Genomic DNA, 27,126 nt, shown 5'->3' with positions numbered 1-27,126 from the left:
CTCCCCACCCCTGCAGTGGATTTTCCAGTGGTATCCTTATCCACTCAGTTTTTCAAACCAGAAACCTAGGAATCCATCTTGATTTCTCATTTTCCTTTATCTTGCACATCTCATCTAAAAGCAATTCATGTTGATTATTTTTCCAAAACAAATCTTTAATTTCCTGCTATCATTTGTGTCTAGGCCACCCTCATATAGTTCATGTGTTTTTGCGATAATATTCTGTCTTTCTCAATCCCTTCTTTAATTATCTTCTACAGAGAGTCTATGAAAGTGAAAGTTGATCACATTACTCTCCCATATTCAACATTTCAATGACTTTTCATTCATTTTAAATAAAATGGAGAGCTGGGCATGGTGCCACATACCTGTAATTCCAGGGACTTTGGAGGCTGAGGCAGGAGGATTGCAAGTTTGAGGCCAGCCTCAGCAATTTAGGGAGGCCCTAAGCAATTTAGCAAGACCCTGTCTCAAAATTTAAAAAAAAGTGAGGCAGGAGTGCCGGGGACATGACTAAGTGCTTAAGTGCCCCTGCGTTCAATCCCCAGTATCAAAAAATAAATGAAATAAAATGGAATCTTGAGCATATCCTTCAAGGTCCTGTATGATCTGGCCTTGTTGCTTCTCAGCTTTCTCTCCTTACCACTTCCTCACTTATTTATGCTTGTAGCACACTGGTCTTCCAGGGCCTTGAGTTAAGTAAGACTATTCTTGCCTCAGTGCTTCTTACATACTTCTTCTTCTCTTTGGAATTTTACTCTTCCATTCTTCTTCTGAAGATTTATTACCATCTCAGAAAGGCCTTCCTTGTACAACTCTGTCCAAAGTGATCTGAATAACTCAATTGTATTCATTTTCTTAGTCTCTCATTTCTTTCTTTCTGTTCTTTTTTATTTTTTTTTTCCTTTTTCTTTTTTGTTTGTGTGTGGTACTTGAGACCTCATTCATGTAAGCAAGTGTTTTACTTTTGAACCTTAGTCCCATGTCCTTTTTATTTTTATTTTTGAGAAAGGGTTTTGTTCAGTTGCCCAGACTGGCCTTGAACTTGGAACCCTCCTGCCTCAGGCTCTTAAATAGCTGGGATTACAGTTGTTCACCACGGCACCTTATTTTCTTTATAATGTCTACCATAATTTGTAATCACTTTATTTGTCTATTTACTTTGTTTCTTCCTGTGTCCCTTACTACAATGTTTATTTGAGGGCAAGAACCTTGTCTATGTTGTCATTATAGTAGAAATTCAATAAACAGTTATTAGTTGAACAAGAGTCTAAGGATTATAGAAGTGTTATGTATGATTCTTAGGGCAACTGAAAAGATTATGGTATAGTCACCAAAATAAAAGAAGGATTGGGGTGCACTCTCAGTGGTAGAGTGCTTGCCTAGCATACTCAAGGTCCTGGGTTTGATCTCCACTGTTGGAGGTGGAGAGAGAGGGGGGGGGGGTGGAGAGAGAGAGAGAACACACACATATCAAAAGGATTAGTTTAGAAGAGGAAGATGATGAATTTGGTTTTAGACATAAAGAATGTAATGTAAAAAAAAAAAAAAAAGAATATAATGTACCTTGAGCTGGGTTGTGGCTCAGTGGCAGAATGCTTGCCTAGCATGTGTGAGGCACTGGGTTCAATTATCAGCACCTCATATAAATAAATTAATTAAATAAGGGTCCATCAACAACTAATAAAAATTATTTTTAAAAAAGCAACAAGCTGGGCTGGGGAGTAAGCTCAGTTGGTAGAGTGCTTGAGCACAAGGCCCTGGTGATCCCCAGCACTGCAAAAAAAAAAAAAGAATCAAGCTTGTCAGCAGGGCGTGGCACCCATCTGTAGTCTCAGCTACTTGGGCAGGAAGATCGCTTGAGCTCATGATTTCCAGACCAGCTTGAGCAACATGGTGAAAGCCCAGCTCTAAAAAGAAAATTAGCTGGGTGTGGTGATGCATGCCTGTAATTTCAGCATCTCAGGAGGCTGAGGCAGAATTGTGAGTTCAAAGCAAGCCTCAGCGACTTAGCAAAGCCCATAGCAACTCAGTGAAATCCTGTTTCTAAATAAAATATAAAAAAAGGACTGGGGATGCTGCTCAGTGGTTAGGCACTCCTGGGTTCAATCCCTCATTAAAAAAAAAAAAAAGAAGAAGAAGAAAGAAAGAAAATTAAAAATCAAGCTTGTCAGTTGTAACAGTCAGACTTCTTTCTTGTGTGTGTTTGTGTGAATGCTGGGGATAAAACCAGGTCCTCCCATATGCTAGACAGTACTCTACTACTAAGCTGTACCCCCAATTTTAGACTTAATTTTTTTATATTTGACTTCCAACTTTGTTATAGATAAATACAGATTTTTTACCCTCTGAATATGAGTTAGGGATAAAAGAGCTTTCATGATTGCTTAGTAGAGGCTGCCCAGTGCATTGGGTTGAAAAGAAACAAGACTCAGCAGAAAGGAGTATGTTATTTATCAGCATCTTCTCTGGGCGGCAAGAGAGTTGCAAGATGAATACTGAGTATTCTTTGAACTGGAGGATCTCTCAGTTTCCTTTAACATGCTAACTCTGCGTTAAGCCAAATTAATGATAGATAATTGAGCCATCTATTCAAACTACAAAACTAAGATAAAGTCTTTATTAGTAATTAAATTTTTAATTATTATAAATTATTATGAAAGTGATTGATAATATATTACCTTTTCATTGACACAAAAGATACTTTGTTCTAATTCATTCTCAGAATAGGTTTTTTTTTTTTTTAAACAATGAATTATCAATGAATACCTAGCTATAATGTTAATGACTCCCATATTTGGTAAGATGTTAAGTAGCAAATTTTTTTATATCTTCTTGTTTTCCCTTAAAGAAACAATTGCAAAACTTCAAAACTGTGAACATAAAATATTAAATAGTGGTAACAAAACAAATAAACATTTGAAAATTTATTTTTTTTTGACAATCATAAACCTGGTTCAACTGTGACCAGCAGTGACCTTTTTCTTAGTTCCCCCTGAAGACAGTGAGTCTGACTTTGCAGATGCCTACTCGGTTCAGATGAGTCAATGAGAAATATCCTGTCCTGGATTTATTGGCTCACTTAACCAGATAGTACTGTGTGGCATAGGGAAAGGAGACTTTCTTCTCCCTGAAGCTGAGTGAAAGGACTCTAGGAAAATATTTGCTCGATTCAGTACATATGGAAGGAAAGTTTATTCCTCAGTTGTGTGTGTGTGTGTGTGTTTTGTTGTTGTTTTGGTTTGGGGTACTGGAGATTGAACTCAGGAGCACTCAATCATGGAGCCACATTCCCAGCCCTATTTTGTATTTTATTTAGAGACAGGGTCTCACTGAGGTGCTTGTTAGCACCTTGCCTTTGCTGAGGCTGGCTTTGAACTCGAGATCCTTCTTTCTCAGCCTCCCAAGTCCCTGGGATTACAAGTGTGCACCACAGAACCCAGCCATTTGTGTGTTCTACATTGTTGATTTGCCCTGTGCCTACCTGTTCAGGAAGAAAAATTATAGAGATGGCAGAAAGAGTGTCAGTGGAACAGGCTGCATACCTTTTGACTGGCCGACAAGGATGTGTGAGCTTTCCATGGGCAGGTAGACTCTTTGGGCTTGAGCAGTCTTGCCATTGTGCAGAGCGTTGGCTGCCAGATGAGGGGCCTCTGGGATCCAGAATCTGCTATAAATGACTGGTGGTGAGAGCTCCTGGTAGTGATGGTGGGGGGTTCGGGAGGTGAGTTGAAGAGGTAGAGTTAGAGATGAATCTCCTAGAGCAGCAACCCACACTTACTCTCAGAGAGACAGCCAGCCATTGGAGGCTTACCAGTTTGAAGGCATTAATATCTAGTCAGTGTTGGCTATAGAAAGAGTAACAACCAAAGTAGCCAGTTGGATAAAGAGACTTCTGTTGTCCTCCTTCCATCAAACCCCATCACCTGTGTCTCAGGGGTTGAGTGCCCCTGGGTTCTATCTCTGGTACCAAATCAAACCAAACCAAAAAATTAAAAAAACAACCAATCAACCAACCAAACAAACAAAACCTCATCACTTACAGGGCTCAACCTGTAACTTATGCAGCATCAACTTGTGGTGAAATTGAGAAGTACTAGAGATTATGAACTTTTCTGTAAAATAGTGTTACCATTCCCTTTATTGTCTGTCTTTCAGTTAACTGGTTCTTTCTAAAGGAAAAGAATACTTGAATCTGGTAGAGAGCTTATTTGGGTTATGAATGAAACAAATTTTGAAGAAAGGAAAATATTGTCAATTCTGGGTTGTTTGGATTTGCTTTAGTCACTACTGTCTATTGTTCATTCTTTTCCCCAAAGAAATTCACAGATTCTTTTTCTTACAGCTTCAGATCATCCCAGATTAGAATCTAATTCACTTCTTTAAATATAACCTATTTTTATGATTTGTACTCAGTTATACTTATGTTTTGTTTAAGAATAAAGGAACATGAAGAGGAAGAAGAAAGAAGGAAAAAATATGAAGAAAACGATGCTGAGGAGATAAAGCGCCAGAATTTATTATATGAAATAGAATTGAGAAAAAAATTAAAAAAGAAAAAAGATGAGATTCAAGAAAACAGGAGACTGTTTTTTGTAAGTTGAAAGTGCAAACGTTAAAATGTAAAGTCAAATGCCTACCTTTTAATATATTGAAAAATAATAATGGAGTAGAAAACACATTGCTATTCAGTTGTATCTCTAAGCAAATGCATACTTTTGGGGAGCGATATTTCCTATGACTTTATGTGTGTGTGCTCTCGTGCATGAGGAAAGGAAATGACACTTTTAAAAAATGATTTCTTATCCTTAAAGTCGTGAGGAGTAAATGGGTGCTTTATGTTTGATATCTCCTGTGCTATTGATATGTGCTAAGTAAATGGTAATATTTTACAGCTGTTGTAATTTACTTTAATAACTTTCCATGTTTTTTCTTTAAAATTAGTTTTCATTCTTAACTAGTACATGAAACATCACTTAAAAGAAGAATAGCAGGTCTTTGCCCTATCCCTTCTGATTCCTGGAGGCTACCATTTCAGGTTCTTTTAGCTGTTTCTTCTTATCAGTTTTAGACATTTTATGCCTGGTTGTTAAGGATTTGGCTCTTTTACCACCCTTCTCCTCTGTACGCCCTAAATAATTGTCGTAATTATACTTAAATCATTATTAATATGAATGTATTTTTTATGCTGAGTCAACTAACATGATTATATAAATGTTTCTTTTTCTATGGTTAATAAAATTGTCTTTGTCATTTGCTTTTTCAAAAAATATATTTGTAGTTGTAGATGGACATAATGCCGTTATTTTGTTTATTTAGTTTTATGTGGTGCTGAGAATCGAACCCAGTGCTGCTCACGCACGTGCTAGTCAAGCACCCTACCACTGAGCCCCAGCCCCAGCCTGTGTTCATTTGCTTTTATGACTCAATTTCTTTGACCTTTTTTAAAATTAATTTTGATGACCCCAATTTTTCCATATGTTCAATAAGTTCTGCCTGATGTCTATGATATCACAGATATTATGTCTGTGATAATGTCACATAATGACATTAGTTTTCAAATGTTCAATTAAATAATGATTTCTCTAGGTGGTTGCTTTTCTTGGAGCTTGCCCATCTAGAGTTCTCCTTCCTGCCCTTCCTCCTGGACTGCTTGCTTGCAAGACCTATTGCACAATTGTCATCCTGGGACTTCTCTGTGCCACTCTTTCTTTCTTTTTTTTTTTTTTGCACTAAACACGTTCACATTTCTTTTTTCTTAAATTTATTTTTATTATAAACAAATGGGATACATGTTGTTTCTGTTTGTACATGGAGTAACAGCATACCATTTGCATATTCATAAATTTACATAGAGTAATGATGTTTGATTCATTCCATTATTTTTTTCCTTCCCCCCCACCCCTCCCACCTCTCTTTTCCCTCTATACAGTCCCTCCTTCCTCCATTCTTGTCCCACTCCCACCCCCCATTAAGTGTCATCATCTGCTTATCAGTGAGGTCATTCCTCTTTTGGATTTTTGAGATTGGCTTATCTCACTTAACATGCTATTCTCCAATTTCATCCATTTGCCTGCAAATGCCATAATTTTATTATTCTTTATAGCTGAGTAATATTCCATTGTATATATATACCATAGTTTCTTTATCCATTCATCAATTGAAGGGCATCTAGGTTGGTTCCATAGTCTGGCTATTGTGAATTGAGCCGCTATGAACACTGATGTGGCTATTATCTCTGTAGTGTGCTGATTTTAAGTCCTTTGGGTATAGGCCGAGGAGTGGGATAGCTGGGTCAAATGGTAGGTCCATTCCAAGTGTTCTAAGGAATCTCCACACTGCTTTCCAGAGTGGCTGCACTAATTTGCAGTCCCACCAGCAATGTATGAGTACCTTTTTCCCCACATCCTCGCCAACATCTATTGTTGCTTGTGTTCTTGATAATCACCATTCTAATTGGGGTGAGATGGAATCTTAGGGTGGTTTTGATTTGCATTTCTCTTATTCCTAAAGATGTTGAACATTTTTTCATATGTCTGTTGATTGCTTGTAGATCTTCTTCTGTGAAGTGTCTGTTCATTTCCTTAGCCCACTTGTTGATTGGGTTATTTGTATTCTTGGTGTAGAATTTTTGAGTTCTTTATATATTCTGGAAATTAGTGCTCTATCTGAAGTATGAGTGGCAAAGATATTCTCCCACTCTGTAAGCTCTCTCTTCACATTGCTGATAGTTTCCTTTGCTGAGAGAAAGCTATTTAGTTTGAATCTATCCCAGTTACTGATTCTTGCTTTTATTTCTTGTGCTATGGGAGTCCTGTTAAGGAAGTCTGATCCTAAGCCACCAAGGTGAAGATTTGGACCTACTTTTTCTTCTATAAGATGCAGGGTCTCTGGTCTGATTTCAAGGTCCTTGATCCATTGTGAGTTGAGTTTTGTGCAGGGTGAGAGATAGGGGTTTAGTTTCATTCTGTTGCATATGGATTTCCAGTTTTCCCAGCACCATTTGTTGAAAAGGCTATCTTTTCTCCATTGCATATTTTTGGCCCCTTTGTCTAGTATGAGAAAATTGTATTTATTTGGGTTTGTGTCCGTGTCCTCTATTCTGTACCATTGATCTACCTGTCTATTTTGGTGCCAATACCATGCCGTTTTTGTTACTATTGCTTTGTAGTATAGTTGAAGTTCTGGTATTGCGATACCCCCTGTTTCATTCTTCCTGCTAAGGATTGCTTTAGCTATTCTGGGTTTCTTATTCTTCCAGATGAATTTCATGATTGCTTGCTCTATTTCTGTGAGGTACGTCATTGGGATTTTAATTGGAATTGCATTGAATCTGTATAGCACTTTTGGTAGTATGGCCATTTTGACAATATTAATTCTGCCTATCCAAGAACATGGGAGATCTTTCCGTCTTCTAAGGTCTTCCTTAATTTCTTTCTTCAGTGTTTTGTAGTTTTCATTGTAGAGATCTTTTACCTCTTTGGTTAGATCGATACCCAAGTATTTTATTTTTTTTGAGGCTATTGCAAATGGAGTTGTTTTCCTCATTTCCCTTTCAGCTGTTTCATTGCTTGCGTATAAAGATGCTGTAGATTTATGTGTGTTGATTTTTAGCCTGCTATTTTGCTGAATTCATTGATGAGGTCCAGAAGTTTTCTGGAGGAGGTTTTTGGATCCTCTAAATATAGAATCATGTCATCAGCAAATAGTGACGGCTTGAGTTCCTCTTTTCCTATTCGTATCCCTTTAATTTCTTTAGTCTGCCTAATTGCTCTGGCTAGAGTTTCAATGACAATGTTGAATGGAAGTGGTGAAAGAGAACATCCCTGTCTTGTTCCTGTTTTTAAAGGGAATGGTTTCAGTTTTTCTTCATTAAGAATGATGTTGGCCATGGGCTTAGCATAAATAGCCTTTACAATGTACAGGTATGTTCCTACTATCCCTATTTTTTCTAGTGTTTTCAGCATGAAGGGGTGTTGTATATTGTCAAATGCTTTTTTTGCGTCAATTGAAATAACCATATGATTCTTATCCTTAAGTCTATTGACATGACGGATTACGTTTATTGATTTATGGATGTTAAACCATCCTTGCATTCCAGGAATGAACCCCACTTGATCGTGGTGCACAATTTTCTTAATATGTTTTTGGATACGGTTTGCCAATATTTTGTTAAGAATCTTGGCATCTATATTCATCAAGGATATTGGTCTAAAATTTTCTTTCCTTGATGTGTCCTTTCCTGGTTTGAGTATGAGGGTGATATTAGCTTCATAGAATGAGTTCGGTAGGGTACCCTCCTTTTCTATTTCCTGGAATACTTTGAGAAGTATTGGAATGAGTTATTCTTTGAAGGTCTTGTAGAACTCGGCTGAGAATCTGTCTGGTCCTGGGCTTTTCTTGGATGGTAGATTTTTAATGGCTTCTTCTATTTCATTGCAGGATACTGATCTGTTTAAATCGTGTATGTCCTCCTGGTTCAGTTTGGGAGGAGCATATGTCTCTAGAAATTTGTCAGTGTCTTCGGTACTTTCTATTTTGTTGGAATACAGATTTTCAAAGTAGCTTCTCATTATGTTCTGTATCTCAGTGGTGTCTGTTGTGATATTTCCTTTTGCATCATGTATTTTAGTAATTTGAGTCTTCTCTCTCCTTCTCTTTGTTAGTGTGGCTAAGGGTTTATCTATTTTGTTTACTTTCTCAGAGAACCAACTTTTTGTTATGTCAATTTTTTGAATAGTTTCTTTTGTTTCAATTTCATTGATTTCAGCTCTGATTTTAATTATTTCCTGTCTTGTACTACTTTTGCTGTTATTCTGTTCTTCTTTTTCTAGGGCTTTGAGCTGTAATGTTAGGTCATTTAGTTGTTGACTTTTCATTCTTTTCTGGAATGCGCTCCATGCAATGAATTTTCCTCTTAGTACTGCTTTCATAGTGTCCCAGAGATTTTGATATGTTGTATCATCATTCTCATTGACCTCTAAGAATTTTTTAATCTCCTCCCTGATGTTTTCTGTTATTCATGTTTCATTCAATAGCATATTATTTAGTCTCCAAGTGTTGGAGTAATTTCCTTTTTTTACGTTGTCATTGATTTCTACTCTCAGTCCATTATGATCTGATAGAACACAAGGCAGTATCTCTACTTTTTTGCATTTCGTAAGGGCTGCTTTGTGGCATAACATATGGTCTATTTTCGATAAGGTTCCATGTGCTGCTGAGAAGAAAGTGTATCTGCTCGTTGATGGATGGAATATTCTATATATGTCTATTAAGTCTAGGTTATTGATTGTGTTATTGAGTTCTATGGTTTCTTTGGTTGGATTTTGTTTGGAAGATCTATCTAGTGGTGACAGCGGTGCGTTAAAGTCGCCCAGAATTATTGTGTTGTGGTCTATGTGATTCTTGAAATCGAGAAGGATTTGTTTGATGTACAGGGATGCACCATCGTTTGGGGCATAAATATTTACTATCATTATGTCTTCCTGATTTATGGTTCCCTTAAGCAATATGAAATGTCCTTCTTTATCCCTTCTGATTAACTTTGGCTTGAAGTCCACTTTATCTGATATAAGGATGGAAACCCCCGCTTTTTTACTGGGTCCATGTGCGTGGTAGGTTTTTTCCCATCCTTTCACCTTTAGTCTGTGGATGTCTTTTTCTATGAGATGAGTCTCTTGCAGGCAGCATATTGCTGGGTCTTTCTTTTTAATCCATTCTGCCAGTCTATGTCTTTTGATTGATGAGTTTAGGCCTTTAACGTTCAGGGTTATTATTGAGATATGATTTGTATTCCCAGTCATTTGGCTTATTTTTGGTTTTTAGGTTGGCTTGGTTTCTCCTTTGAGTGGTTTTTCTCTAAGGTAGTTCCTCCCTTTGCTGACCTCCATTGTTGTTTTTCATTTCTTCCTCATGGAATATTTTGCTGAGAACATTCTGTAGTGTAGGCTTTCTATTTGTAAATTCTTTTAACTTTTGTTTATCATGGAAGGATTTTATTTCATCTTCAAATCTGAAGGTTAGTTTTGCTGGGTATAGGATTCTTGGTTGGCAACCATTTTCTTTCAGAGCTTGAAATATGTTGGTCCAGGCCCTTCTAGCTTTTAGAGTCTGGGTTGAGAAGTCTGCTGCTATCCGTATTGGTCTCCCCCTATATGTAATCTGATGCTTTTCTCTCGCGACCTTCAAAATCCTATCTTTATTTTGAATGTTAGGCATTTTCATTATAATGTGCCTTGGTGTGGATCTGTTGTAATTCTGTGCATTTGGTGTTCTGTAAGCCTCTTGTATTTGATTTGCCATTTCATTCTTCAGGTTTGGGAAATTTTCTGATATTATTTCATTGAATAGGTTGTTCATTCCTTTGGTTTGTATCTCTGTGCCTTCCTCAATCCCAATAATTCTTAAATTTGGTCTTTTCATGATGTCCCATAGTTCTTGGAGATTATGTTCATGATTTCTTACCATCTTCTCTGTTTGGGCGACTTTATTTTCAAGATTAAATATTTTGTCTTCATTGTCTGAGGTTCTGTCTTCCAAGTGATCTAGTCTGTTGGTGATGCTTTCCATTGAGTTTTTTATTTGGTTTATTGTCTCCTTCATTTCAAGGATTTCCGTTTGGTTTTTTTTTTTTTTTTTTTTTGAGAATCTCTATCTCTTTGTTGAAATGATCTTTTGCTTCCTGCAGGTGCTCTTTCAGCTTATTGGTATTATCATTCATTGCCTGCATTTGCTCTCTTATCTCATCCTTTGCTTCGCGAATCATCTTAATCATGTATAATCTGAAGTCCTTTTCTGACATTTCTTCTTACATACTGTCATTGGATTCTATTACTATAAAATCTAGATTTGTTTGGATCATTTTCTTCCCTTGTTTTTTCATGTTGTTCATGTATCTTCCCCTCTAGCAGTGCAGATCTGGGGTATTGCAGATTTCCCCCTATAGGTTTATAGTGGCCCTATAGGTTTCCAAAACCCTTTCTTTAAGGGGAGATCAATATTAGCAGTGCCCAAACCAGACACTATGCAATCCTAGACCAAATAGCTCCTATGGCGACAATAACATCATTTAAACAAGGGAGAAAGCGACTCTGAGGGAACAGGTAAACAAGGAAAAGAAGGCAAGAAACGTAAAAACCTCCCAGTGTTCAGTAGCCTAATGTGTGAGAGGTACCTGAGAATGAGCTTCAATCCTCCAGCAGGCGTCTCAGGATGGGATTTGCCCCACCCGAAGATTGGAGCTACGGCTTCCAGGATTATCCAAGATGGCTGCTTTGGCTTCCAAATGTGTTGGCAAATGGGGAGCTGCAGCTCAGGGGTGGACGTAGTCAGCTGGAGGTCCTGGAGACGGGATGCAGTTGGTCCGGCAGGGGTCCTGGAGGTCCGGTGTGTTTGGTGTGGTTGTGGGATCCTGGAGGCCGGGTACAATCAGTCGGTCTGGGGTCCCGGTGATAGGGTGCAGTCAATTGGTCTGGGGGTCCTGGCCGCAGGGAGCAGTCAGTTGATGTGAGGGCCCCAGAGGCAGGGAGTGATTGGTCGAGCTGAGGGATCCTGGAGACGGGGCTCAGTCAGTCTGGCCAGGGGTCCTACAGGGCCTGGCTGTTGTCTCAAAATGGCGGCAGCCACATGTAATCAAACCTGCAGGTACTGTGACAGTGAACTTCCAGGCAGCAGCAGGCAGCTGGTTCTCCACTGGCGGTCTGCGGTCAATCTGCTGGCAGCTGTCGGACGATCGGGAGGTGAATCTCGAGCGTTGGGTGATGGACAGGCGAGAGGCAGGCAAATGGCGGATGATAGACGCCTGACAGTGAGCAATCTGCTCTCAAAAAAAAGGCATCGATATGCTGGCAGACTGCAGGTCATCACAGCAGACAAATGGGGTAAAGAGCAGGAGATCGTCAAGCAGCAAAAACTGCCTCACCGAGAAACAGATATCCTCTGCTTGAATCCGGCGTTGCGGAGCGACAAGGAACGCAGCCTCCTCCTAGACCGCCATCTTGGATCTCCTCTGTTGCTAGTCCACATTTCTTTTCTTTCTTTTTTTTTTAAAGCAAATGACAAAGACCCAGTTTACCAGCTCTCTGTGCCACTTTCTGAAGCCACACCTCCTATTTCCTGAGCCTAATGCCTTCCTCCTTTTTGGTTTACTCCCCCATCTTGCTGAAATGCATCTTTTGTTTTTCAGCATATATTTTTAAAAAATTTTTTAGTTGTCAATGGACCTTTATTTTATTTATTTATTTATATGTGGTACTGAAAATTCAACCCAGTACCTCACCACTCTACCACTGAGCCATACTCCAGCCTCTGAAATATATCTTTCAGTAGTTTCCTAAGAAAGGATGTATATGAGGTAAATTTTTTAAATTATCTGAATAAAAAATTTTGAAGTCATCTTCCAGACTCATATTTGATATGATGTCATAATTTGACTGGTCACAGAATTCTAGATTCAGAATTCAGAATTTTGTATTCATGATTTCATATTCCTCTAGCATCCAGTGTTGCTATTGGAAAGCAATTAATGATTCCATCCAGTGATATCTGGTAATTTTTCTTTTCTTTTCTCTGAATAGCTCTAGGGAGTTCCCAGTCCACTCTGGGGGCCTATCCAAAATGATTTAAGTACCTCCAACTGGGCCTCACCTCCTTAAATATTCCACTACCTCCCCAAAATGCCATCTGAGGACCAAGCCTTTAATAAATGGATACGGGATGGGAGGCATTCAACATCCAAACCATAGCAGTTTTGTTCTTTTCCATTTTGTCTATTCTATTGTTCTAGAACCCTCTGATAGATATGAGACTTTCTGAATCAGTAATCTAATTTTAAAAACTCTTTTCTCATCACTTAGGAGGAGACTCTAAAACATATAATAAATACAAAATAATAGTAGTTTAAACAATTACAGGTTTAAAGGGCAGGAGTGTTCACTTCAAGGGCCAATAATGGCACCTCCAGAGTCAACAGGGACTGAGGTACCTTCCTTTTTTTTTTTTTTTTTTTTTTTTTAAACTCTGCTATTCTTGAAATATAGATGGCATCTATCCTCCAGATCACTACATGGCCCTGAATGGCTGCTGGAAGTTCCAGCCCTAGTGACCACATTCCAGGCAACAAGAAGGAAGGAAGGATAAAAGTCAAACTGTAGTGCCCTGCTGGGTGCAGTGGCCATGTCTGTTATACAAGCAACTCAGGAGGCCGAGGCAGGAGGATTGCAAATTCTAGCCCAGCCTGAACAACTTAGCAAGACATTGGCTCAAATTAAAAAATAAAAAGGAGCTGGGGAGGAAGCAGAGCACCCCTGGGTTTAATCTGGAAAAAAAGAGTAATGCTGCAGCTGGGCAAGGTGGGGCTTATCTGTAGTCCCAGCTACTTAATAGGCTGAGGCAGGAGGATCACTTGAGTCCAGGTGTTGGGGGCCAGCCTGGGCAACATGGTTAGACTTTCACTTCTTAAAAATAAATAAAAGTAGAGCCCAAACTAAACATTCTCCTTTTAATTCCAAGGTACCATTTAACAATTTCCACTAAACCTCATTGGTAATAATTTAGTCACACCTAGCTAAAAGAAAGCTTAGAAATGTAGTCATAATTTAGCTGAGCATGTTTTCACCCTAAATAAAAATTGGGTTCTGTTACTGATGAAGAAGACAAGAAAGAATACTGGGTAGACAACCAACTAACTATTCCTGCCATTTTTTTTTTTTCTACTTTGAGAGTTAGCCTCAATTTCTAAACCTTCTATTGTAGTCTTATTTTTGTTGTTATTATTTATTTGTTTGTTTTCACAGTACTGGGGATCAAAATCAGGGGCTTGTGCATGTTAGGCAAGTGTTCTATCACTTAGTCATACTCCTAAACTTTGAATTTTAAAATTTTAGCTGTTAGTTTTAATCTCTAAGAGTTTTACATGTAATCTTATTATTCATTTTATATAAATCTTGTTCTTGATTTGCGGGTCCAATAATGTTTAATTCTCAATTTTAGATTGGGACGAACCTCATTTTGAATGCTAACTCTGCCATTTTTTAGTTATGTGACCGTGAACTGAATATTTATTTATTTTTATTTTATTTTTTGTGGTGCTGGGGATTGAACCCAGGGCCTTGTGCTTGTGAGGCAAGCTCTAACAACTGAGCTATATCCCCAGCCCCTGAACTGAATATTTCAGTTTGTAAAACACGAGATTAACTTGGAGTTAACTCTATGGTTTTTTTTTTCTATTATAAAAATTCCATATGATCATTATATTAAATTTGGGGAAAAATAGTCAAATCAAACTTGAATCATTCAAAATAATCACTTCTAACTTTGGTGTTTTTATTAGTTTTTATATTGACCAATATATCTCCTAACCAGATCACAGGCTTTTAAAAGTAACAGCTTTAGGGCTGGGGTTGTGGCTCAGTGGTAGAGCAGTTGCCTAGCATGTGTGAGGCACTGGGTTTGATTCTCAGCACCACATATAAATAAATGAATAAAATAAAGGTCTGTCAACTTCTAAAAAATAATTTAAAAATAACAGCTATAAAATAGAAGAGTTGCTTAAAACTGCTTGGCACGTAGTAAATCCTGAATTTTAAATATGTGGGAAGATGAAATGTTGTATTTAACAACTTTCACCTAAATGTTGTTTCTTTCTATAGACTACACTACCATGTCCGTGTGTCCAGGCTGTTGTGTTTCAAAGGCAACTATTTTTAGGATGGTGAACTCAGACTAGGGTTTTGGAATGTATGCTGAAATGAACAGTATGTTAGTCAGCTTTTCGTTACTGTTAAAAAAATACCTGACATAATCAAAGGAGGAAAATTTTATTTGTCTCACAGTTTCAGAGGTTTCAGTCCATGGCTGAGAGGCTCTAATGCTGTGGGCCTGAAGTGAGGTAGAACATTATGGCAGACGGGTATGGTGGAGGAAAGAAAGCTTCTCAGCTCATGAAACTGGGAATGAAAGAGAGAGAAAGAGAGAGACACAGACACACAGACACAGACACACACACACACACACACACACACACACGCTGGGAATAAGATAAACCAGATAAGCCACAAACCCTTCCAGAGCATGTCCCCAGTGACCCACCTCCTCAAGCTAGGTCCCACTTCCCAGTTGTCCATTCAACTGTCAATGGATTAACCCACCGATATGAGTGCACTGATGAGATCAAAGCCCTCATGATTCAGTGATTGCCTACATGCCCCATCTCTGCACACATGAGACTTCGGGGAATCAAAACCATAACAAAACATTTTATTTTTTGCTTAACAAATAATAACCTATTTTAAAATTGCCTGTTAGAACATACATCTGCATGTTTCATAAAGTCTGGACAAGAAACTAGTAACAGTGATTGAGTCTGGTGAGGAGATTAGGAAAAGGCAGAGAGTGAATAGAGTAGGACACCATTGTCTAGAATATTTAACAGTTGTGAACCACATGGCAATATTAAGTATTCAAAAATTACATGAAATTTATATTGTTTAATGTATTTCTTCTGATTACATTGTTATTTTTAAGCATATATTTTATTTATTTTTTTTTTTGCTGACATCCTCCTTCACTTTTTTTTTTTATTGTAAACAAATGGGATACATGTTGTTTCTCTGTACATGGAGTCAAGGCATACCATTTGTGTAATCATAAATTTACATAGGGTAATGTTGTTTGATTCATTCTGTTATTTTTCCCCTTCCCCCCACCCCTTCCATTCCTCTTTTCCCTCTATACAGTCCTTCCTTCCTCCATTCTTGCCCCTTCCCTAACCCTAACTCTAACCCTAACACTAACCCCTCCCACCCCCCATTATGTGTCATCATTCACTTATCAGCAAGATCATTCGTCCTTTGGTTTTTTTGAGATTGGCTTATCTCACTTAGCATGATATTCTCCAATTTCATCCATTTGCCTGCAAATGCCATAATTTTATCATTCTTTATAGCTGAGTAATATTCCATTGTATATATATGCCACAGTTTCTTTATCCATTCATCAACTGAAGGGCATCTAGGTTGGTTCCACAGTCTGGCTATTGTGAATTGAGCAGCTATGAACATTGATGTGGCTGTATCTCTGTAGTATGCAGATTTTAAGTCCTTTGGGTATAGGCCAAGGAGTGGGGATAGCTGGGTCAAATGGTGGTTCCATTCCAAGCTTTCTGAGGAATCTCCATTCTGCTTTCCAGAGTGGCTGCACTAATTTGCAGTCCCACCAGCAATGTATGAGTGTACCTTTTTCCCCATATCCTCGCCAACACCTATTGTTGCTTGTGTTCTTGATAATCACCATTCTAATTGGGGTGAGATGGAATCTTAGGGTGATTTTGATTTGCATTTCTCTTATTCCTAAAGATGTTGAACATTTTTTCATATATTTGTTGATTGCTTGTAGATCTTCTTCTGTGAAGTGTCTGTTCATTTCCTTAGCCCATTTGTCGATTGAGTTATTTGTATTCTTGGTGTTGAGTTTTTTGAGTTCTTTATAGATTCTGGAGATTAGTGCTCTATCTGAAGTATGATTGGCAAAGATTTTCTCCCACTCTGTAGGCTCTTTCTTCACATTGCTGATAGTTTCCTTTTCTGAGAGAAAGCTTTTTAGTTTGAATCTATCCCAGTTACTGATTCTTGCTTTTATTTCTTGTGCTATGGGAGTCTTGTTGAGGAAGTCTGGTCCTAAGCCAACATTTTGAAGATCTGGACCTACTTTTTCTTCTATAATCTGCAGGGTCTCTGGTCTGATTCCAAGGTCCTTAATCCATTTTGAGTTTAGTTTCGTGCACGGTGAGAGATATGGGTTTAGTCATTCTGTAAGCATATATTTTAAAAGAAACGAGATATTTGCAAAGAAATATACAAAGGCATTAAGAAGATGTAAAAACCATTCATCAGGGCTGGAGTTGTGGCTCAGTAGTAAAGCAATTGCCTGGCATGAGTGAGGCCCTGGGTTCGATCCTCAGCACACATATAAATAAGTAAATAAAAGATCCATTGACAACTAAAAAATATTTTTTAAAAATTCATCATCGCATATCCCAGGGAAAACTAATATTCATATTTCATAATTCCTCCAGTCATAGTTACATAATAAACTTATATATATTTAAATTTGTAAAATTAAAATATATATTTTGCTTTTTTGTCCACTTACTAATTACTTGTATCTATCTTCTCATGACATTGAGATTGTGATTTATTTAACTATTTTTCTGTTACTGAATATTTGGAGGTTATTTCCAATTTATTGCCATTCTAAATAACTTTGAAATGAAGTTCATGGTACATAAACCTTTGTTCACATTTCTGATAATTTTGGGAGGATAAATTTCCAGGAGAGAATTTACTGGATCAGAAGTTATGATCATTTGACAGGTTCTTGTTACATATTGAGATATTGAAAGATGTTTTTCTTTGTCATAAAATAATAAATACTTATTTCCCCAAGGAGCATCTGCATGATAAAAATATCATCAAAGCTGTAGAACAGCAGCATCAGGAGGATGAAGAGGAAAAAAGTAGAAAATTTATCAAAGCAAAAAAGCGTCTTGCACAAATCAGGAAAGAAAAAGAAGCTGAAACACATAGGTAGAATTCTTAAATAATTTGTATAATTAATAAAGTGCTGTCTGAAATTGTCTTAAATCTGAAGTTATGATGTGAAAGTAGTCTTTAGAAATAGAAGGCTCATTTTATAGATGATTAGGGCATTTAGTGACATGATTATATCAGTAGTTCAGTTTGGGACATTTGAATTGAGGTACTCTTGGAATTATTCTGATAGTTGAAAATACTGGTCTGCTGAGAGAGGGGCGGGGAAGTGGAGAAAGAAAGAGATATGAGCTGGAGGAGGCCTTGTGAACCATAAATATATAAATGGTAGTTGGAACTATGGATATACGGGTGAACTCACCTAGGGTGACTAAGAAATGAAGGTGGGATAGTCCCTAGGGAAATGTGTTTAAAGGTCAAATGGAGAAAGGAGGTAATGAAGACAGGATAGTTTCCAAAGATTGGAAGAACATCAAGAGAGAAGAATTTCAGCAAGAAGGTAGCAGTCATCAGTATCAGGTCAATAGAGGGATTGGAACTGGGGTGTAGCTCAGTGGTGGAGCTCTTACCTAGCATGTTTGAGATCCTGCATTATCTCCAGAACTGCAAAAATCCTGTGGTGGCTTCACATCTCTCTTAATCTTTACAGCAGCTCATAAGGTTGTACCTAATTCCTGTGTGGTCTCACCTTCATCTGTTAGATCTCATCTCCTATTCTCTCTTCTTAACCTTTATAGGACTTCTCTTATACACTGTCTGGGGAATGCTCATCTATAGAGAACAATACATTTGCTCCATTAACTCTTTCAAATCTTCAAAACTCAAACATCACTTCATTGAGGCTTTCACTGACCACTTATTTAAAACAACATCCTCTAAAGACAAAAAGAAAAAGACAGAGTAAAATGACACCCTCTGAGTTATCTCTGTTAGTCAGCTTTCCATCACTATTATGAATACCTAAGACAATTAACTTCAAAAAAGGAAATTTTATTTTGACTCACAATTTTTTCTTCTTCTTTGTACTAGGGATTGAACCCAGGGGTGTTTTACCACTGAGCTGTCCCCAGCCCTTTTATTTTTCATTTTGAGACAGAGTCTTACTAAGTTGGTGAGGGTGGCCTCGAACTTGTGATCCTCCTGCCTCAGTGCCATATCTCTGGGATTACAGGCATGCCACCTGTGAGCCCAGCTGGCTCACAGTTTTAGAGTTTTCAGTCCATAGTCGGCCCTATTCTTTTTGGGCCTGTGATGAGTCAATGTAGCTGATACATAGAATAGTGTGTGGTACAGAATAAAAGTGCTTAAAATGTTATTTTGAAATTCTTGCTGAAACATTACCCTTTCACAAAGGTTACCTTTTCTCTCCTGTGTTGCTTTCCAGCATTCTCATGGCATGTATCACCCTTTGCCTCTGTAGTTATTTGCATAAGTGTCTTTCTCCACTTACTACTTTCTTTGGGACACATGCTGTGTCCTTTTCATTATTTCTCAAACATTGCTTTACAAATTCTCTCAACTTAGTAAATTTGTCACAACTGATTTTTGCCCAGTTTTTCCCCTCCTGTTCCTTTAACAAAATGTGTCTACTTTTTATGATTTACCAGGTACATACATGGCCCTGGACTAAGGAGAGAATTCTTCCAGTCCTTGACCTCAAGAATCTCATAGTTACGTAAAGGGAGAGAGACATATAAGTAGATCAAGTCAATGAAGTGCTATGAATAAATTTGAGACATTACAGAGAGAGGATAATTCATTCAGATTTTGATAAGCTTTATTAATTATTTCCTAGGTCTTATTTTTTAAAATGTCCTTTATAGCCTTCAATGTTAGAGTAAGCAGGGAAGTCTAATCAAGTATTTAAACATATTTTCCAATGTGGTAACACCTTTTTTTTCTTCTACATGTACACATGCATACACACATTACCATCTTTGGATTTTTAGAATGTTACTTTATATTTATAAAAATTAATTTCCACTTGAAATGATCAATGTGTAAATGGAGCAATGGGTCTCCTCTTAAATTTTGTAGACTAATATTTCAGACTGCATTATTAAATTACATCAGCTCCATTACAAATCTTCATGAAGATTTAACAAGTATGGTTATTTTGTTATAGGCTCATGGAGGAACGGAGAGAAAGAATAAATAACTTCCTGAGTGAACTAATTAAAGAGAAACTTGACAATGAAGATTTGATTATTGCTAGAGATATTGCAGAAGCTGATGCTGAATGGGAGAAAAGAGAAAAAGAAAAAAATGAAAAAAGCCAAGCAGAATTAAAAGCAATTGCTGAACATAGAGCCATTGTGGTAAACAATTCAATTAGGACTAATAAAAAGAGATAAATTTAGACTTTTCCACTGTGTGGTTTCCACCCCCTTTGCTTCTCTGATCTGAATCTAGCAGAGGTGTGAAAAACTGTATAAATTATCTTCTTATATTCTTGAAATCAGCGTTTGCTTTCTAACAATGACATATTATAAATAAGACATTTATAGATAGTTATAACCTGATACAAAGTAATAACCTATTGCAGAACCACCTTAATATGTAAATATTGTTATTTATTTAACATATAAGAATATAAAAACATTTTAAATGCTTTTAAGGCAAACCAAGTAAAAATTACCCAGTTACGTTTACATATTTCTAAACCTTTTAAAGAAATTTATTTATTTATGACGGCTATGACTGCTATAATGTTCAACTGGATAGTTTATAAATGTTGTAGTAATTTTTCACCTATAAATATTTTCCTACCTGAAGATTTTTTTTTTGTTCCTATGTTTCCTTTCATTCCTCTCCTCCTCCTCTTTCTCTTCCCCTTCTCCACCCCTTCTCTTTTCTCTTTTTTGAGGTGGGATCTCTGAATTCCTGGGCTTAAGTTATCCTCCCACCTCAGTGCCCCTTCTCCAACATACCCAGCTTGTGTTTTCTTTTTCTTTTAAACCAACAGAGATTAGTTGGTTTCACTTAACTTATGTTTTCATCCCTGATACTCAAGAAATGGGAAAAACAAAATGGCCACATGCAAGTCAGTCCAAGCACATCCATCTTTCTGCTTCTGTGTTGCTCCTGGCTGACTTTCTGCTTGGAACTTTGTAATTCTATTCCCTTTTCAGACAGGACTCCTTGCTAAAACTTTTTTTTCCCCCCCTTTACCTTTAAACATCTAGATGAAAAATAAAGAGGAAGAAGAAAGACAAAGGAAAATAGAATCTAAAGAACACTTGCTGGCTGTCATGAAAGCAGATCAGATTTTCCGTGAGCATGAAAAGGAGAAAAAGTGCAAAGTTGATAAAGAACGCAGAGAAGTTCAAGATGCTCACATTCAACAAATGGTAATTATTCCTAAATGTTTACATGTATTTTAGCAATAAATATGTAATACAGAATTTACACTGGCTTTCTACCTCAAGCAGTTTCCTTTGTTGGGTAAGAATAAATCATCATTATGGTTATGACACAATAAGATGTATAAAAAAATGTGAACTTTGTTTCTGTTTTTATCTGCACTGAGATTCCCACAGGAATTTTTCTTCTACACAAATCTTCCTCCTTCTTTAGTGTCTATTGTACTTTAGTAAATATTAAAGAAAATACAATGCATGTGACAGGTTATAATGCTTTTTTCCCTTCTTGGTGACTCTTCCAGAGACTCTGTTGATTGGGATCTCATGGGTTTCAGTTTAAAGGAGAGGGGGGATATAGAGATTTTAAAGGATGGGTAGAGGATCTGGCATCAAATCATTTGTGACCAAAATCTGTTTTCCAAAGTGGCAGTACCATTTTCCTTTCTTATTAGCAATGTATAGAGAAGCACAAGTTCATCTGCAAACTTACTGTTGTCATCCTGTAATGTTGACTTTAGCCCTAATGGAGTGCTATCTTATGGTTTTACTTCACATTTCTCTAATGACTCAAGAGTGAACATCTTTTCATGTCCTTGTTAGCCATTCATGTGACTTCTTTTGTGTGATGTATACTCAAACCTGTTGTCAATTATTTAATTGGGGTATTTCCTTATTGTTGAGTTTAAATTCTTTTTCGTTTTCAGATATACATAAAACTTACCATTTTATCATTTTTAAGGGTGTAATTTAGGGGTAGTAAGTACATTCACTTTGACCATCGTCACTATCTATCTCTAGAACTTTTTAATCATCCCTTATTAAAACTCTGTACCTATTAAATAATAACTGCCCATTCCTCCTTTGCTCTAGCCTTAATTATCACTGGGCTCTATGAATTTGATTGTTCTAGGTCCCTCATATAAGTGGAATCATACAATATTCATCCTTTTGTGTCTGACTTATTTAGCTTAATGTCTTCAAGGTTCATCCATGTAGGGTCTTCCATGTGGCATGTAATATCAGTTTCATTCCTTTTCAAAGCTGAATAATATTCTATTATATGTTTATACTACATTTTACATCCATGATGCTTCCAAGGGAAGCCATCTCATCAAGGAGACCCTACCTAGCAAATGGCACTAAAGGAGCTAAGAAGCTGCTCTCAAGTTCCCCACGAGTGACCCTATGGGAGCTCAGCTGACTCTTTAACAGACAGGAACAAGTCAATTTGACCAGCTTGATCTTAAACATCTAGCAAAACAGTTAAAACCCAAACATAGCCATTCTTGGGCATTTAAAAGAAACAATGGTTAAATGTAACTTTAAAAATACACTTGTGTTAGCCCACTAGAATAAAGACTGGAAGCTACAAGAGAGAGATTCTTAGGCAAATGTGCCTGATAACTATCAAGAGAAACTGCAAGTCAAGAACTAGGATTTCTCCCAACATCCATTTTGTCTGCTTTTCTTTTGTTGTTTCATTTTATGCTTTTTATGTCACACCCGAGACAATATTCCTGAATCTAATGTCTTGAAGCTTTTCCTATGTTTTGTTCTACAAGTTTCATAGTTTATAACTCTTAAGTTTAGATCTTTGATCTATTTCGAGATAATTTTTTATATATGGTTTTTATATGTGTTTAGCTTCATTCTTTGGCAGGAAGATATCCAAACTTCTCAACATCATCGTTGAAGACTTCCTCATAGAATAGTCTTGGTCTGCTCATTGAAATCATTAGTTTATATATGTGAGGGTTTGTTTCTAGACTACTGTTGAACTTTAAGTTATTTAAATATTCTGGATAGAGGTTTTTTGTCAGATATATGTTTGCAAACATTTTCTCCTGATCTGTGACTTGCTTTTTCATTTTCTTAATGCTATCTTCTGATGAACAAATATTTTTGATTTTGACAAAGCCCAGTTTATTAGTTTTTGTGATTTATGCTTCTTGTGTCACTGCAGAGAAAACTGTAACTAGGTCATAAAGACTTTGTCCTGTTTTCTCCTAGAAGTATTTTTGCTCTGATGTTTTTATGTATGATTTATTTTAAATTAATTTTGGTAAAAATGATGTAAAGGATCAAAACTCATTTTTTTCCATACAGATATTCAGTTATTCCAGAATAGTTTGATAATAGACTAGTTTCTCCAATTAATCACTCTGGAACTTTTGTCGAAAATCAGTTTACCATCTAAGAGTGGATCTATTTCTGGACTCTTGATTCCATTACATTAATCTGTATACTTAGATGTGTGTGTGTGTGTGTGTGTGTGTGTGTGTGTGTGTGTGTGTGTGTGTGTGTGTGTGTGATTGGGAATTGGACCATTGAACCCAGGGCCTCATTCATGCTAAGTGTAGTCTACCTCTGAGTAATATTCCAGCCCTTTGTCTTTTCTTCTAATCATACCATATTATCTTGATTGTTGTAACTTTATAGAAAGTCTTTGAAATTAGCAGTGTAAGTTTTTTGTTATTTTAAAAATTGTTTTGACTATCTTAAGTTCATGGAATTGTACATTTTAGAATCAGCTTGTTGGGTTTTACAAAAAGAAGTCTGCAGGATTTTTGGAGATTGCCATAAATAGAGTAATTTGGGGAAAATTATGGAAAATATTTTGGGGATGATAATAATATCAAGTCTTCAAGTTCATGAATATTATGCACTTATTTAATGTCTCTTTAATATTCCTTTTCAGTGTTTGTAGTTTGGGGTGTGTAGGTCTTTTATATATTTTATACTTATTTTTAAAAATGTCTGGGCTGGGGATATAGCTCAGTTAAGGTCCTGGGTTCAATCCCCAGCACTGAAAAAAAAAAAAAAAAGGCCTTGTGAAATTTTTTTTCATATTTGTACTATTTGTTTAAAATATATATACAGATTTTTGTATATTAACTTCTACCTGTAGTCCTCCCAAATTCAGTTGTAATTCTTTACAGCTTTTTACGTGTCATCATGTCTGTGAATAAAGTTTTAATTTTTCCTCTCCAAATGTGTATCTGTTATTTCTTTTGCTTGCTTTACTGTACTTTCTAGAACCAGCACCATATTGAATAAAAGAGCCAAAACTAATATTCTTGTCTTGCTCCTGGTCTTAGGTGTAATATGTTTGAGGCATGATGTTTCCTATAGTTAAAATTTTTTTTTTTTTTTGTAATTGTAGATGGACAGAATGCCTTTATTTTTTACGTGGTGGTTAAGGATCAAACCCAGTTGCCTCACACATGCTGTGCAAGTGCTCTGCCACTGAGCTACAGCCCCAGCCCTCCTCTAGTTTTTAAATAAACACCCTTTATCAGTTTGAGTAGGTTCCCTCTTTTTCTAATTTGCTTAGTTTTTAGCACAAGTGTTGAATTTTGTCAAGTGCTTTTTCTATTTATATTGAGGTGATCATATGTGTTTTCTGTTATTCTATGGTATATTTCTTTTCCTGTTTTGAGATAGAGTTTCACTCTTGCCCAGACTAACCTCAAACTCCTGGGCTAAAGTGATCCTCTTGCCTCAGACTTCCAAGCCTGGGAGTACAGGTGTGTACCATGCTGGCTTATTTCATTTTAAATATTGAAAACCTTTGTATTCTTTGGAGTAACCCTACTTGGTCATTGTGGGTTTTCAAAATATATATATATTTCAAATATATATAAATATATATAATATATATAAATATATATATAAAATATATATAGTTTTAAATACATCACTAGATTCAGTTACTAATGTTTTAAGAATTTTTGCATCTTTGTTCATGAAGACCATGTTCTGTAGTTCTCTTACCCTCTCTAGCTTTCGTAGAGCAATACCGACTTCATTCAATATATTGGGAAATGTTTGTTCCTTCTATGTTTTTTGTTTTTATAGGATTGGTGCTAGTTCTTAAATGCTTGATAGAATTAACCAGTGAAATCATCTGGGCCTGGACTTTTATAAGTGGAAAAGTTATGAGATAACTAATTTGATTTCTTGATATAATTTCTATTTCCTTCCTCCCCCTTTTACAGTTACTTTTTAATCTAAAATTTCATGCTTTTAACAATTTTACTGTATTTTGTTTGAAGATGTATCACATGAGACAGTTAAGGTTGTTTTTTTTTTTTGTTTTTTTTTTTGATACCTGGGATTGAACGATTGAACTCAGGGTTACTTGACCACTGAGCCACATCCCAGCCCTATTTTTTTTTTTTTTAATTTAGAGACATGTCTTCCTGAGTTTCTTTGTGCTTTGCCATTGCTGAAGCTGGCCTTGAACTGCTGGGATTACAGGTGTGGGCCACCATGCCTGACAAGTTAAGAAAAAAAATTTTTTAAATACCTTTATTTTTATGTGGTGCTGAGGATCAAACTCAGTGTCTCACACATGCTAGGCAAGTGCACTACCACTGATCCATAACCCCAGCCCCTATAGTTAAGTTTTATAGAGGCAGACTTTGAACATGCTATTCTGAGAAGGCTGGGAGTTTCTGTAAGAATAGCATATTGTCAAATCAGAATTTGTAAAATGTCGAGTTTAGAAAATTATATCTACACCTTCAAATGCTACATGTATTTAGAAATTTAATGTTTTTAACCAATATTAAATTTTCTTTCTTTCCCAAATAGGCCAAAAATAAGTTTAATGCAAAAGCAGCAAAACAAGACGAATTAGAATATTGCAGACTTACTGAAACTCTTGCAGCTGCAAAGGAGAAAGAATTTCAGAATTATGCCAGAGAAGTAATTAAACAAGAATCGGAATCAACAAATAAATATATTTATCCTCTTGTAAAAGCTGCACAGGAAGGACCTGGAGGTGGCCATGGACCAGCTTTTATGGAAAGAGGTGGATTAAGACCAAGCTATCAGGCAAATGATATTACTGGAGTCCAGCTCCCTTTTTATAACTCTCAGGGATCAAAATATAATAATTTTCAGAAGTCTAAGGGAAGATTAGGTTTTACATGGTAGAAAAAATTATTTAATAAAGCTGTTCATCTCAGTACAATTACACCTGATCTGATTCTTCACAATTTTTTTTTTTTTTTTTTTGTACTGGGGATTGAACCTGGCACATTTCTTTTGCGTATATATAACCCTGAAGTTAACTGATTTCAATTCTTTTAAATATACAACATAAAACTTACTTTAAATGTGCTTTCAAAGGCATTAAGTACGTTCACAATATTGTGCAGCCTGACTGTTCATGGCTCCAAATGGAAACTCTGTGCCCATTAAGCAGTTATTGCCCACTCTCCCTCCCCACAGCCTCTGGCCATCACTTATCTGCTTTGTTTCTGTGCCATTTGTCTACTCTGCATATTTCATCTAAATGGAAACTTGCTGTGGGTTTGGGTATCTGGTTTATTTTCAGGGTTCGGCCATGTTGTGCCATATTTTACTACTTCATTCCTTTTTATGGCCATATAACATTCCACAGGATATATTCCTTTTCGGTAGAAATTTATATGCTTATTTGCTTTGTTCTTAAGTGTTAGTATCAAATAACACTGTCAAAGTTATTACTGATTATTGAATGTAGTAGTCTATTGAGTGTATTTCACTAGACACGTTCAAAATACCGCATTTTGAAGTCACTTAAATAATTCTACACCATTTTGCCACCAACTTGATATGCAAGTTCAGTGGGATTTTGAGTTACATTCCCCTGCTTTTAGAAAAAAAACTTTGTGGTTTAAAGAAAATGCCACAATGTTACCATCTTAACCATTTCTAAGTATACTTTCTACAGTAAAGTATATTCACATTGTACAGTCTCTAGAACCTTGTAATCTTGTACAACTGAAACTGTATCTAAGTGACTACTTCCCATTTCCCTCTTCCTTCAACTTCTGAAAGCCACCATTCTTTTATGTTTGGCCACTCTAGTTACCTCATATAGGTGTAATCAGTGAATGTCTTTTATGTGACAGCTTCTTTTTAAAAATTGAATACCCAGGACTGGGGTTGTGGCTCAGTGGTAGTGTTCACCTAGCATGCCTGAGACCCTGTGTTTGAGCCTCAGTACCACATAAAACTAAAATAAAGGTATTGTGTCCACCTACAACTAAAAAACAAAAACAAAAACCCAAAAAGCAAAACCCCACAAAACTGAATACCCATGGTATGTGCATGTAAACATACACAATATATTTGTACACATATACCAACAATGTGTAAGTATATACATGGTTGATTCAGTCCTTCATAAATGGACACTTTGATTGCTTTCATCTCTTGGCTATTAT

General features: G+C 36.6%; 1 protein-coding gene across 3 annotated transcripts in view; it reads left to right on the top strand.

Annotated features, from left to right (window-relative positions):
- CFAP210 (cilia and flagella associated protein 210) overlaps positions 1-26,797 on the top strand; it is a 41,582-nt gene extending 14,785 nt beyond the window's left edge. Inside the window, exons 5-9 of one of the 3 annotated variants that reach the window (XM_079135488.1) lie at positions 4,439-4,595; positions 17,443-17,582; positions 19,672-19,864; positions 20,732-20,896; positions 25,505-26,797. In XM_079135488.1, the coding sequence (XP_078991614.1) occupies positions 4,439-4,595; positions 17,443-17,582; positions 19,672-19,864; positions 20,732-20,896; positions 25,505-25,849 (1,000 nt within the window). In that variant the 3' untranslated portion in view covers positions 25,850-26,797. The remainder of the gene's footprint in view (positions 1-4,438; positions 4,596-17,442; positions 17,583-19,671; positions 19,865-20,731; positions 20,897-25,504) is intronic. The other 2 variants (XM_079135487.1, XM_079135486.1) reach the window with 2 other exon arrangements.
- The last annotated feature ends 329 nt before the right edge of the window (positions 26,798-27,126 follow it).

The sequence above is a fragment of the Sciurus vulgaris genome, assembly GCF_902686455.1.
Source record: "Sciurus vulgaris genome assembly, chromosome: 3".
NCBI lineage: Eukaryota > Metazoa > Chordata > Mammalia > Rodentia > Sciuridae > Sciurus > Sciurus vulgaris.
The sequence above is the reverse complement of the archived record's forward strand: the minus strand, read 5'-3'. Positions and strand labels throughout refer to the sequence as shown.